The sequence below is a fragment of the Centrocercus urophasianus genome, unplaced genomic scaffold (genome assembly GCF_019232065.1).
Source record: "Centrocercus urophasianus isolate 14NV4802_14NV808 unplaced genomic scaffold, USGS_Curo_1.0 seq_17, whole genome shotgun sequence".
Taxonomy (NCBI): domain Eukaryota; kingdom Metazoa; phylum Chordata; class Aves; order Galliformes; family Phasianidae; genus Centrocercus; species Centrocercus urophasianus.
In genome coordinates, this window is record NW_024884722.1 from 15,244,270 (window position 1) to 15,257,423 (window position 13,154).

The following is a 13,154-nucleotide window of genomic DNA, read 5'->3' on the forward strand; positions in this document are numbered from 1 at the left end:
TAGGATCATCTTTTTTCTAACCATGGTACAGACACATGATTCACTAGAAAACACTGGATTCTTGGAGTCTCTGGATCTGCAGCCATGACTTGAGGGTACTGTTTGCTTTCCAGGTCCTTTTGATGTGATGCGGCAGACGTGGGAAGACCCTTCCTCTCCTTACAACTCTCCAGCTTCTCTCAGTGCTATTATAAGGACGCCCAAGTGCTACCACATCTCCTCCCTGAACGAGAACGCTGCCAAGCGGCTGTGCCGGCGGTACTCCCAGAAGCTGATCCAGCACACCACCTGCCAGCTCCTGCGGACGTACCCTGCTGCCACGCGCATCGACTCCTCCAATCCCCATCCACTCATCTTCTGGCTCCATGGCGTGCAACTCGTGGCTCTTAACTACCAGACAGACGGTATGAGTCAGGAATACGCAATTCTATGATTCTGTGATTCCAATTTGTATGCATTTTACACATGAATTAAGTCCTTAAACTATGAAATAGCATTTGACCTGATTGACAGTGGCAATCTAATTTTTAAGAGCAGCAATCCTTGGGTTTAGGAGCTTCTATGCCGATGCAGGCAGATCTGTCTTCCAATGCCACAGAAGCGCCTGGCCCAGCAACAACTTCAGGCGTCTGTTATCTTCTGTAATTTCAAGTATAAGAATGTACTGAACTGTTTCTAGTAGAAGTGCTGGTTGCTAGTTAATTGTTGCTCAAACTTTTTTTTCTCTACTATATTGTATTCCCTCACCTTTTCAAAGGAGGGATCATCAGCTAAACAGCTGATGCTTTTTCATTCTACAGTTCATGGCAGTTATCTGGACACTTCTCACAGAATACATATGCAGGTCCTACAGTTGGATGAAGACATTAGAAAAAGAAAGAAGATAAATGAACTAATAGTTTTGTATAATTGAGTATTGGATAAATCGGGTACATAAACTACGGCTTTCTCTGAAAACCAATCCTGAATTGATTGTACAGAACTAAAATTCAAAACCAGATACTTAAAGCATGTCATTGTCTTGCAGTTCTTTTTTCTACTGTACCACAGCTTTGTCTCAGTGCTGGCTGCCTTACTTTCACAGATCTTCCCCTGCAACTCAATGCAGCAATGTTTGAGGCGAATGGTGGCTGTGGATATGTTCTGAAACCTCCTGTTCTATGGGATAAGAATTGCTCAATGTACCAGCAGTTTTGTCCATTAGAAAGAGATCTTGATAATAAGGAACCAGCTATATATTCTTTAACAGTAAGTACATTAAAAGAGAATTTTATGCAGCTGGATAGACTGAAATAGGCAATGTTTGACTGCACTCTTAAGCCAGCATTAGTCAGGCTTTTGTGTGAACATTTAATTATTGTATCTATTTCTGAAGGATAATTAACTAAAAGAAATCGGAAAGAGAAGAATCAAACGGTCATCTTCATTTCATTGACTGCTTTGTAACCTTAGTTGCTTTCTCTGTTTTCTTCACAACCTTTGTCAAAATCCAGTCTTGAAAACATCTTTTCTGCCACTGCACAACTGTGTATACTTACATATAGGGTCAGGATGTTTCAGGTCTGTGAACATGTGAGAGGCTACACAAAAAGTCATTATGAAAAACCGTACTGAATATTTGAACAGTTATTTTCAAATAAGTCATATAATCAGATGTATTATTCTTGGATTGGTGGCAAAAAATGGTATTCCCTTCAGGAAATGTTGCATAAAACTCAGGTTCATAAGAACCAAAGGACTCTCAGCCAGGGTGAATGCAAACCTAATGCTTCTGTTGTGTGCATCAAAGCAAGGCAGAGGTCAGTGCCATCACCGCAGAGTAACTGAGAAGAAAATTTGATCCCTTTTGACTGTGTTACTGGGACATTCCTTCTGGATTAACTTTCAAATGCCTCGAGTGGTTGCACTCATGATATGCAGTATATTTTTTTCAGAGGAAAGATATTGTAACAATGGCATGTGGGGTTTAAGCAGTGCTGAAGTTAGAGCTCTGGAAATGAAAAAAGTAGGGGGGCACTGAAATTAAATCCACCGGTTAGGAAACCACACTTGGGGCTGTGATGGAAAACAATGTTTAGCTCAAAATTGTGGCAGAAAAGAATGACTGCTAATTCACACATCTGTACTCCTCGGCTTCAGATCGTGTCTGGGCAGAACGTGTGCCCCAGCAACAGTACAGGAAGTCCCTGCATCGAAATCGATGTGCTCGGGATGCCCCTGGACAGCTGCCATTTCCGGACCAAACCCATTCATCGCAACACGCTCAACCCAATGTGGAACGAGCAGTTTCTTTTCCGGGTTCATTTTGAAGATTTGGTCTTTCTTCGGTTTGCAGTTGTTGAAAATAACAGTTCAGCTATAACGGCTCAGAGAATCATTCCACTGAAAGCTCTGAAAAGAGGTAAAATGGTCTGTAGTAACATCCTATGCCAAAATCGTTCATCGGATTCCTGGACTGAATCCTGCTGGAGGGATATTTTTAATCAGCTGGTTGCGTTCTTCGGGAGGAGACAGGGAACAAATACCAGGCAGCATGCTTTACCCCAGCAGTGGGATGCTGGTCTGATGCTTCCGTGGAGCTGGCAGCTGCCCCAGGGGCTTGACTCAGCTCAGGACTTGCTGCTCCCTTAGGAAGACCAGAATGGTTTCTCTCCATTGTTTGCCCTCTGCCAAAGAAACTGCTCTAACTAGTGATCACTGGGGCAGAGGTGAATCCTCAGCACTGTCCATAGGAGATATGAAATAAAGGTGAACAAAGGCGAGTGAAAATCTAAGCAGCACTAGTAATTCTGTGACACCTGGGCAGGGAGTTTCCATGATGCCAACAGCTCTTCAGCAGGATGGTAGACATAGTTCTGAGTTTACTTCATGCCTCTGTAATACAACAGGACAGTCTTAGCATAGGAGAATATGTGGCCACAAATATATACATATTTCCCTGTGAGACTGTCTTTGCTTCATTCATATGCTAATATTTATTAGCTTTTTCATGTATGAATAGATTGAACATTATAGCAGTGTAAGGGTAGACAGCTATATTTGTCATTCAAACTTCACAGCATTTGGATTACACTGTTTTGCCGACAAGAGTATCAATGCAGTATTTTTCCAGTGCTTTAAATTCTGTAGATAAAGCAAATATTAGATAAAAATGCAGCAAATCTGAGTTTTCAGTTTGTGAGACTTTTGTCCTACAGTGTGGTAAAGTACTTAGGAAAAGCTGTTTTCTCTTTAGGCTATAGACATGTCCAGCTCCATAACCTGCACAATGAGGCACTGGAAATCTCTAGTTTGTTCATAAACAGTCGGAGGATGGAAGAAAGTCCCTCTGGAAATACTGTGCCTGCATCTATAGTAAGTTAATTATTTTTTGTGAATGCTATGTATTTTTATCTTAATGTCTGCTATGGTCTTGAGACTTCTACGAACAGATGCTCAAAGATATTTGACCTAAACCTGCACATTTTTTTAGAAGTACCCCAATGGATAATTCTTCTGGGTGACAGTGGAAGTAAGTAGGGTTGTCCCACTGGAACTGTGGGAGGATAAAGCTTTTTTTATTTATTTATTTTAAATTCTTTGTTCTGTAATGTAAAAGCCATGCCTTAGCTGGATAGCTTTGCTTGGTTGAGTTCTTTACAACTTGTCTACGTTTTAATGCAACCTAAAGCATTCAGTAACCTATTCTCTTAACAGTTGTTTAGTTCAGGTGAAAGGAAAGCTTCTGTGCCTTACAAAGTGACAATCCATGGAATTCCAGGCCCGGAGCCCTTCACTGTTTTTAACATCAGTGGAGGGACCACGGCTGCACAGCTTCTCCATCAGGTGAGTGCCCGCTGCTCTGTAGACTCTGCTACATCAACCCACACTGACTTCATTCCAGGCGTTTGTCTCCATTAATTTTTTGCATGCAGAAGCAATACAGCAAGGAGTTGCTTTACAAATATATTGTTGTGGAATTAATTGCATTGGAAATACAGAAATACCTGTGATTATTATTATTTTTTTTTTCTCCAAATCTTGGCTTCTTCTCTTCTTGGAAAGGGTTTTTAAACTTAGAACATACTCCCTATTAGTACTGTAATATTTGGGCATCTGAGAAGAACAGTCTGTGTGACCGACAGCCAGAGGGCTGTCTTTAGAACAAGACAAACTTCGCTGCACAACTCCTTGGATCTGAGCAGCACAGGAATAGAGAGTAAAAAGGCTATGTTTGTGAGGAGAAAAAGCAGTAAGCAGGGCTGTTATCCCAGCAGTGGGAAAGGACCCTGCTGTCCTGGGATGCTGCATTTGTTGTCTGGCCTGCCCAACAGGACAGAGATAAGCCAAAACAGGATGGCCTTGCCTGGAATAGCTGAGCTACCTGGCAGGCCTAAGAGAACAGTGCATTACCCTGGCATGAAATAACTGCATAAGGAAGAATAAATTGGAAATCATGCCCACACTATCAGAATAGTTACTGATTCTTAAAGTTTCTTCATTCATACTCATTTATAGCTACTAATTATGCAGTGTTTATATTTAGCACTCTAACTGCTGTGTGTTTATTGCGGTGTGTCTCAGATCTTGGAGACCACAAAAGGCACCGAGTCCTGTGCTTCAGACTATTTTCTGATGGAAGAGAAAAGTTTTTTATCTAAAGAAAAGAGTGAATGCAGAAAACCACCATTCCAGAGAGTAATTGGTCCTGAAGAAGGGCTTGTGCAGCTCTTGAACAGTTGGTTCCCAGAAGAAGGATATGTTGGAAGAATCATCTTTAAAACCCGAGAGGAAGTAAGTCTGTTTTAGATAAACTGTTATTTACAAAGGTAACCAAAAATAGCCTAGGAGCAGGAAACAAAAGGATGCAGTATTTGTTTCACTACTTGGCAAGCAGTGTCACTGAAAATGAAGCAGAGCTCTGCACAAGCACAATGAGACTTCATGCACCTGTCAGTATGTACACCTATGCAGCCCTAATAGCAGCTCTGTGACTCAGAACTCCTCTACTGTTTTCACTGATTATGGTTCTAATTTAATGTACGTTGAGATTTTGACATGATAGGAAATGAATATAAAGAAAGACAGTTAATACCAAAGGATGGTAGGTAACAGAATTCCAGGCTACAAGTACCAATCAGTTTATGTATCAGCAGCTTTTTTTGTTATTGTTCTGAAAACTAGAAAGGATTTTACTTCTAAAGAACTTTAAAAACCTTGAAGGATGATGAAATTTTCAATGGTAGCCTAAAATAATGAGATACTTCATGTCTTTGAATTTAAAGTAGGAAGATGCAGTGATTTCCTTAGTTTAAACAATGGGCATGGATGGCAGTGTTTTATATTACACAAGTTAGTATTTTGTTTTAGTTTGTTTCTAATATTTGGAGCCAAGACAATAAGTAGAAGTTTGTGCAATTAGCAGCCTACTTCATTCAGCTGACTGCAGCACTTTGTGAGCACGTGCAACTACAAACATGTCACTGCTGAGCTGCATTCCTTCGGAAAACATAGTTGAAAATCTGACTTAGTATGGATGGAAGCAATGCTGTGGGTTTGGGTTTGCCATGCAATGTTCTGTGGAGCACAGCATGAGCTGTAAATGGAAAGGTATTAAAGATGCACTGATTTTAGAAACACGGGTGTATACGTTCTAAGCAATATTGGCTTGTCAAAACTATATGTAGCAGTTGCGTTTAATGAAATAGGACCACAAGAGTGCCTGATTTTCAAGTGATGAAAACTTTCTCTGACCACCGCTTTGAGTTACGCTCTGCAGTAGCTGAATTTGGCCCTCTTTTTTTTCAGAATTTAAATGAGAGAAACGTCTTTCAAGAAGCAAAGGAAGATGCAGCCATCACCTCGGAGGATGACAGCTTCTTCGTTCAGGTACACGATGTCTCCCCCGAGCAGCCACGCACTGTCATCAAGGCACCGCGCTTCAGCACCGCGCAGGATGTCATACAGCAGGTGAGCCGTGCATGCTTCCACATGTGGGTCTGTAAGGTGTGGGGTGGAGGCTGCTTTTACACAGGGTAGGTGAGCTGTATGCTCAGCTGAGGGATCTGCCTGGTAACCTGAATCTGAAGTAATGCCTTCTTTCTGGCCTTCTTTTTTTGCTCTTAAACAGACTCTTTGCAAAGCCAAGTATTCCTACAGCATTCTGAGCAATCCAAATCCAAGCGACTATGTCCTCCTCGAAGAGGTGACAAAAGAGCCAACAAACAAGAAGTCCTCAACATCTAAACCATCTCAGAGGATTCTCTCCGATCAAGAGTGTGTGTTTCAGGCCCAAAGCAAGTGGAAGGGAGCTGGAAAATTTATTCTTAAACTCAAAGAACAGGTTCAGGTAAAGGAGGGAACACTTTGCTGTTGGTTTTGTAGATGGTGCATGATGAGCTGACTGGAAACATACTGAATGGTCGAGTGAGACTTTGAATGATTTTGTTTCTTGACACCTTCTTTCCAGACCCTGTCAGCTCTGTAGTCTGTAGGTTTGAAGGGGTTTTTGTGTTGCTTGTTTTTTCAAACTAACTGCACTGCTACAAGACATCTGGCTGCAAAAAAGCCAAGGTAAGAGATGCTGCACTTAAAAATGCAAACTTCTTTTTTTTTAGCCTGAATATAGTATGTTTTTTTTATAAAGCAGAGCTACGCTTTCAGGGCCAAGCTGCCAGCTCCTGTAGGTCCAGGTGAAGAGGCTACAGCAAAAAGTGACTCCTGTTCTCAACTCCCCCATCCTTTGCAAAATGACATCAGTTGCATTCTGCAACGTGATTCTCACAGCTTGCAAGTCCCCTGACAGCCTTTACCTTTTGCTACAGCTTTCTCATTTCTGAAATCTGGCTGCACATGCCCTGCTCCCCATAGCACTAAGACAGATGGGGCTGTTCCAAGGAACAGCACTTGAACGCTACTGGAATAAAAAGTCTCCTTTATTCCTGTCCAGTTAAAAAATATTTCTGTTGCTTTGCTGCAGGCTTGGGAAAATGGAAGGACTGAAGTACTGTTCTGCTGGGAGAAGGAACAGCATTCTCCTTTCCAGCAGATGCCAACAATCCATGGCTGTTGCCGCCTTAAAGTAACTGTGTCAAAAGCATCAATTTTATAAAAGTTTATCCCAAATATGCTATACATAATCTTTGAAAATATGTACTTTTCAGCCAGTCTAGTCTGAACAACCATAAGAATGCAGTTATTTTGAAAGCATAGCTTCACTAAGTTTTAAAGGGGACACATGTTTAGAAAAATGTTGGATGTTTTCATATTAAATTCTGTATTCTACAGCTAAACAACCTGTTAAACCATTTCTGTGATCTGTTCTGTTTTACAGGCAGCACGAGATGACAAAAGAAAAGGCATTTCCTTTACCAGTGAGCTCAAAAAGCTGACCAAGTCAAGTAAGCAGTACCGGGGCTTCATTTCACCACCCCTGCAAGTCCTGCCTGACAGCCCACAAAATAAGGATGACAGGCCCATGTGCAGCTTGACTTTTAGTGACGTTATGGAATAGTCACCACCAGTGCTTCCAGTACAGTCTGTGCAGGTATGAGGTACCATGGCTCAGCATTAGAGTCAATTTAGTACATAAGTTACACAGTATCTTTTCACCGCTAGTGTTGGTAAGGCATAGTAAGGGACTGACAGATCCATAAAAGCCTTAAACATAGTTGTGCATAGCTGCAGAAAGATCAGTGAGATCTCCAGTTATTTATTAGGGCGTTACTGCAATGAATCAGAATGGTGTAGAGTTTCACTCACCTTCTTTTACCCATTTATGAAACAAAAGCAGAATGCTGCATACTGATAGATTTTATAGTATGCATGCTAGTTGAGTAATTGCTCCACTGTCACTGTCCTGTTATAGCCTTCTGCTGTGGGCCTGAGTAAACAAGGCACCCAGTAGAGCTTTCGTTACTAGACGTTACAATGCATGCACGTAATAAAATCATTGGGATTGATGATCTCCTTTTTAGCAAAAACAACTTTATAGAGGCACTGTCACTCTCTGCGAAATTTTTGCCAGAAATGTTTAAACATTTTTACTGTCTTTTCTGTAGCTCTTCAATTTCTCCTTGCTTGATTTAAAGTAACAACTGAAACGCACCAGCGTACCGTTTATATAAAGGACAGTCCATCTAACTGCCCACTCATTTACACTACGCAGACATTTGCATAGTGCTACTACAGCACTGAGCTGTCATCTGAGAAAGCTCACTGTAAACGAAGAATAAATCTTTTCAGCGTTGGTAATCCCATTTCACATACAGTGAATTTAAGGAGATTGCAATTCCTTTTCGCTTACTACACTATTAAAGCATTATTTGACACGTAATATCACATCATTGCTAAAGCACTGTACTAACAAGCAGAATTCAAACAATATCATCATTTGCAAAATATTTGAGATCTGAACAAACACATGGGATGTCTTCTTTCTAGGCAACAAAGGCAACACTAAATCACCAACAGAATTCAAGCGCAACAAAGTAGATTGTGGAAAAATCCCAGTCACATTCCCTCCTCTCCAGCATTTGTTCTTTCATTTATTCTGCAAACTGGAATTTACAACACTGAACCCTTCTCCAGTGCCCTTGAAGGAATCTGCTGAGGTCTGAACTGGTCGGCAATTGTTTGGTCTGTGCTTTTAATGCTTAACCAGGCAGTGCTGCTGGATTAACATTCAGAATCTGGGAACGCTACATGGGATGGCAGATTGGAGAGCTGCCTGTCAGCTCCCCGCTATCTTCACTTGTGCAAAGTCTTGACAGGCAGATGAAGAATTTTTCTTGGACTGTATGTTGTAAACAAACATGTTACCACCCTGTCACCTTTTTAAACAAAAGATTTTAGCTAATCGCCTTAAGGGAACCCAAAGGCAGAGAACCAGAGTGTTCTTTTATGTGTATTATATTAAAATAATGCACTTTTACATAAAGATTCCTGTTGAACACTGTGTTTAGTGACTGTAAAGAGATTTAAATATACTGTAACTTCCTTGGCTTATCAGTTTAACTTTGGTGAATATACACAAATTGCTCAAGTTATTTATGGCTTATCTGCTTTAACAAAATATTGTACAGTAGTTAAATACACCTAACTGGTAGTGATACTCTGACAAAGAACAACATTATCATCTTATAAAGTCTAGTTTTCCAGGCTTGCGTTTAAAGAGAGAATATTTATTATCATGTCCCAAAGTATGTGTCATTGTGTAATATATTTATCATATATTACTTTTTAGAAACTATAGAATTTTCACCTCCCTCTGGATTTAGAGGAAAAAAATGTTCGAACTTTCCTGCTTGTTTCTTTTCAGCACAAGAAGTCTGATACCCAAAACTGACCAAACTCAGAGTACTGAAAAACATAATTAACACTTCAGCATTGTATGAAAATGCCTACAGTTGTTTTTTTTTACTTACTATTTAAACCCAGAGAGCATAAACACTCTTACACTACCACGCTTGACACTTCGTTTACATAGAAACACTGTCAAAGTCTGATGTTTGCTGAATTCATCTTTTGATATTTAAGATATTATGGTTGCCTCTTTTTTTACTCCATGGAGGTTATTAATTTTTTTCGTTAGTTAATTAATCTATATATACCAACTTACGAGGGAACAAATAAAACAATTGCTGAAACCACCCATCCCTTCCATTTCCCATACAAAGTATACCTTTGGTGATTAAGTGTTTGGCCCTGCACACATTTGCGCTCCCTGGAGCACTCCCTGAACCACACATTGTTAGCTGTCTGACTCCAGTGAGAATCCATGCTATAGGGATTGATTCTTGCGGTCACAGCCTGCATGCTGACTTTAGCACTTAAAGACAAACTGCTGCTGCTCCTAAGAGTCTGCATCAGGCAAAGAATAGAATAGCACTGCAGCTACAACAAGGATGTGCACTTTTGGTAGCGTAAGGATGAAAGGAAAGGAAGGTTCCCTATCTGCAGATGGTAGACGTCCTTCCTCTCCCAGTAATTACAGAATAAACCAAAAGAAAGCCAACTCATGCTCTGATATATAAATAAGCAGGTAGAAGCTACATTTTCCCACCAGTTTCTTTTACAACGCACTACTGAGAATTCCTGTCTGACAGATGCTAACAAGGCAAAACGTGCCCCCTTGAGGCCATTTCCAACTATCAGGAAAAATATCACATATCCCTCGCTCCCAGTGCTTATCTTTAGTACTAAGACAGAAAAACTGTTTTCTAAGCATAATTAATTTGATATGGAATACTTCGGAATTATTGGGAAATGCATCAACCCACCGCACAATTCGACTAATGCAGCAGGTTCTTAAATGCTAGCCTTTTTCTGTTATTTTAGCACAGTGGCAGTTTCATATCACTAATTTTTTTTCTTCAAGTGCTTTGGGTGTTTTTAGAAATAAGAATTGTTATCCTATAGAGTTTATCCTTAACTATTTGACTTCTTTAAAAAAAAATATTCAGCAGTACTGAAAATAGAATTCACGCTTGCTCCAACATACAAAACCCTTACATGCATTTCATCAGCCAGTAATAGTTTTCTTTCACATAAATTTAAATTTAAAAAAGAAATCTTGTGAAATTCAGGGGCAACAGCAGCAGTGTCACAAGGTGTAATGCAGCTCCACCACTGGCACAAAGTCTAGTGGAACTTAGGAATAGCAGTTAAGTACTTTTTCTGCTAATACAATAACTTTCCAGTTGTTGGAAAAGTTGATTAATTTAAGTATCTTCCTCACCGGTCAAGGTCTAAAACTGCTTTCTCTGCTGTTTGTCACAGTAAAACAGAACAGGGAAATATTTATCTAGAATTTTGTCAGGCTAATTATAATGTTCCAGTACTTTCATTAATGCACAAATATCACAACCTCAAGTTACAGAAAGGTTCTGGCTGGTGCCAAGTGTCAGAGTGAGGGGTTTTTTTTGCAAGTGAAATGCAGTTCCCTTTTGGTTCAGATGGAAAGCAAGAGATTTCCCTTCCACTTGTGTTCATTCCAAATATCCCACTAATGAAAATCTGCCACCCCTTAAAGCATTAAAGAGGTTTGGGGCTTTGTTAAGTTTTAAGAAATCTCAGATAAATGCATTTCATGTGAAAAAAAAAGTTTCAATTCTACCAGGAAAATTTATTTTACTTATCCACAGATGATTTTCTTTCTGCAGGAATACTTGCCCACACATTCCTCTGATAAAACACCTTTGTCCCTATCTGTGCTTTTGGCTGGGTACGGACTTCAATTAGGAAAATACATTCATTTTCACATTACAAACTATTTACAGGAAACAGCTTCCAGGATAAAGTCTGAAAGAAAGGAATGTAAATAAGCAACACCTTCCAGAAAAAAGCACTGAGTGGTAGCAGGCCCCATTCTGATGAGTTTACAGGTAAAACCCTTGCGCTCAGTTGCCTCTTGGCCATATGGGAGTATTTTATTCAATTTTTTTTTTTAAAACCACTGTACTTTTATACCAATATCTTTTTGTGAATCTTTCTTTATGATTTTCCTCACAAAGCATTTGCTGTTTGCAGTGCTGTGAGTATATGGGACAACACTCGGGCTGCCAGGGATTCCAGGCTTGTTCCACTACTGCTCAGTTTTCAGGAGCTGGGGCACACTGGGGGGGAATTCCTATGGGCTGAAGGGTTTCCTGTTTTTATCTTATTCATCCAACTTAAACGAAGCAGCAAAATACTGTACAATTTTTATATAGTATGGTTACAATTTTTAAATCCTAATCACCTATTTTTATTGATACTAAAGAGTTTTACTAGATGAAGGAACTCAATAGCCATCTTTTCAAAGTGATCTGCTTCCAGAAATCATATGCTTCTAGGAATTAATTAAAGACTTCAACTAGTAATCTATAGGAATGTGTTCCTGAAATATTCAGGAAATTTTTGTCTCTAAAAAAATAACTTGCTGGTAGCTTTCCAGTTCAGTGAAAGGCTGAGTCTGCAGCTTCTGAAACAGAACTCTCTCCCTTCTGCTCTTGCTCTCTGAATGCTGCTAAGCTTCACTAATGTTTGTTTTTTAATCGCTGGCTCTTAGTAGACCGCTACAAAACTCAGTTTACTTTTGGGGTATCCCACTAAGTGTAACAATGGTGGAGTTTTTTCACTATGTAATAAATATTTTGTAACTGCAATAGTGATAGGCATTTGACAGGGTTAGCAAATTAAACACGAAAACAAATAACAATGAATAGATTTTGCTCCAATACTTGCATAGAGTATTTCAGAAAGACTTACTTGTTAGCTGCACACTCACCTTCCTCTGCCTCCTAACGCATGTCATGGCATTCTGACAGTGCGGAGTCACCACGTGCCAGTCATTAGATTGTTTGGAAACTATGTAAAATGAACAATTCTAAAAGCAACTTTCCACCTAGGCTATTTCCTCCTTGCTGACTTGAAGAATAAACTTGTATTTGTATATGTTGTAAAAAATAAATGGTTTAAGATGTTGACTCTTTCCTTTTGCCTTCCTGAACTGACAAAGGCTGATGGCACCCTTAGAATTCTTTGGAATTTAAATCACATGCACATTTGCAATCACTTAACAAGTCCTGAAAAGCTATGGGAATGGCAACCTGAGCAGCCAGAAACACACATATTACCAGCAGTATTATGTAGACAGTTTTGTATTCCCAATACAGAAATATATATTTTCTAATCCATTAGTAGATAGATACCCATTGCAAAACTGTGAATTTACATTCAACCACATAGAACTTGGTCCAACAGTCTAATCAACGTTAAAGCACATATTAAAATAAATTATTATAGAAGGATGTAGGAACCATAAGATAAAGGACAAAATGCCCCACAGAAAAAGAAACTTTTTATAATTATTGTAAGGAGGTTGGTGACTTGACCAAAAGCTTTGCAAAACTTATCATATCACATACTAAATATCACAAAATATATTGGCTGCCAGCCTCATCAGCCCACCACGCTGTCCTATGGAACAGAGTTCTGAATAAAGCAATAATCATCCTTAAGTTCTCCAATATATTTTACCTATTGTTTGTAAAGCCAATATGCAGCTGAAAATGAATTCTGAAACAACCAGGCAGTAGCTGATATTTGGGGAATGGGGAGAAAAATCAAGATTTAAAATTCTTACCTGGAATTTGTCCTGTATTCTTCACAGTGATGGTTTATTGAAGACATTG

General features: G+C 39.6%; 1 protein-coding gene across 5 annotated transcripts in view; it reads left to right on the plus strand.

Annotated features, from left to right (window-relative positions):
- The window catches only part of PLCE1 (phospholipase C epsilon 1), a 126,019-nt gene extending 113,566 nt beyond the window's left edge, over nucleotides 1-12,453 (plus strand). For all 5 annotated transcript variants that reach the window (XM_042817883.1, XM_042817884.1, XM_042817885.1 and 2 more), the window contains 10 exons: nucleotides 114-404; nucleotides 1,085-1,248; nucleotides 2,140-2,401; nucleotides 3,236-3,354; nucleotides 3,697-3,825; nucleotides 4,564-4,773; nucleotides 5,788-5,949; nucleotides 6,110-6,328; nucleotides 7,313-7,525; nucleotides 8,422-12,453. In XM_042817883.1, the coding sequence (XP_042673817.1) occupies nucleotides 114-404; nucleotides 1,085-1,248; nucleotides 2,140-2,401; nucleotides 3,236-3,354; nucleotides 3,697-3,825; nucleotides 4,564-4,773; nucleotides 5,788-5,949; nucleotides 6,110-6,328; nucleotides 7,313-7,492 (1,736 nt within the window). In that variant the 3' untranslated portion in view covers nucleotides 7,493-7,525; nucleotides 8,422-12,453. The remainder of the gene's footprint in view (nucleotides 1-113; nucleotides 405-1,084; nucleotides 1,249-2,139; nucleotides 2,402-3,235; nucleotides 3,355-3,696; nucleotides 3,826-4,563; nucleotides 4,774-5,787; nucleotides 5,950-6,109; nucleotides 6,329-7,312; nucleotides 7,526-8,421) is intronic.
- The last annotated feature ends 701 nt before the right edge of the window (nucleotides 12,454-13,154 follow it).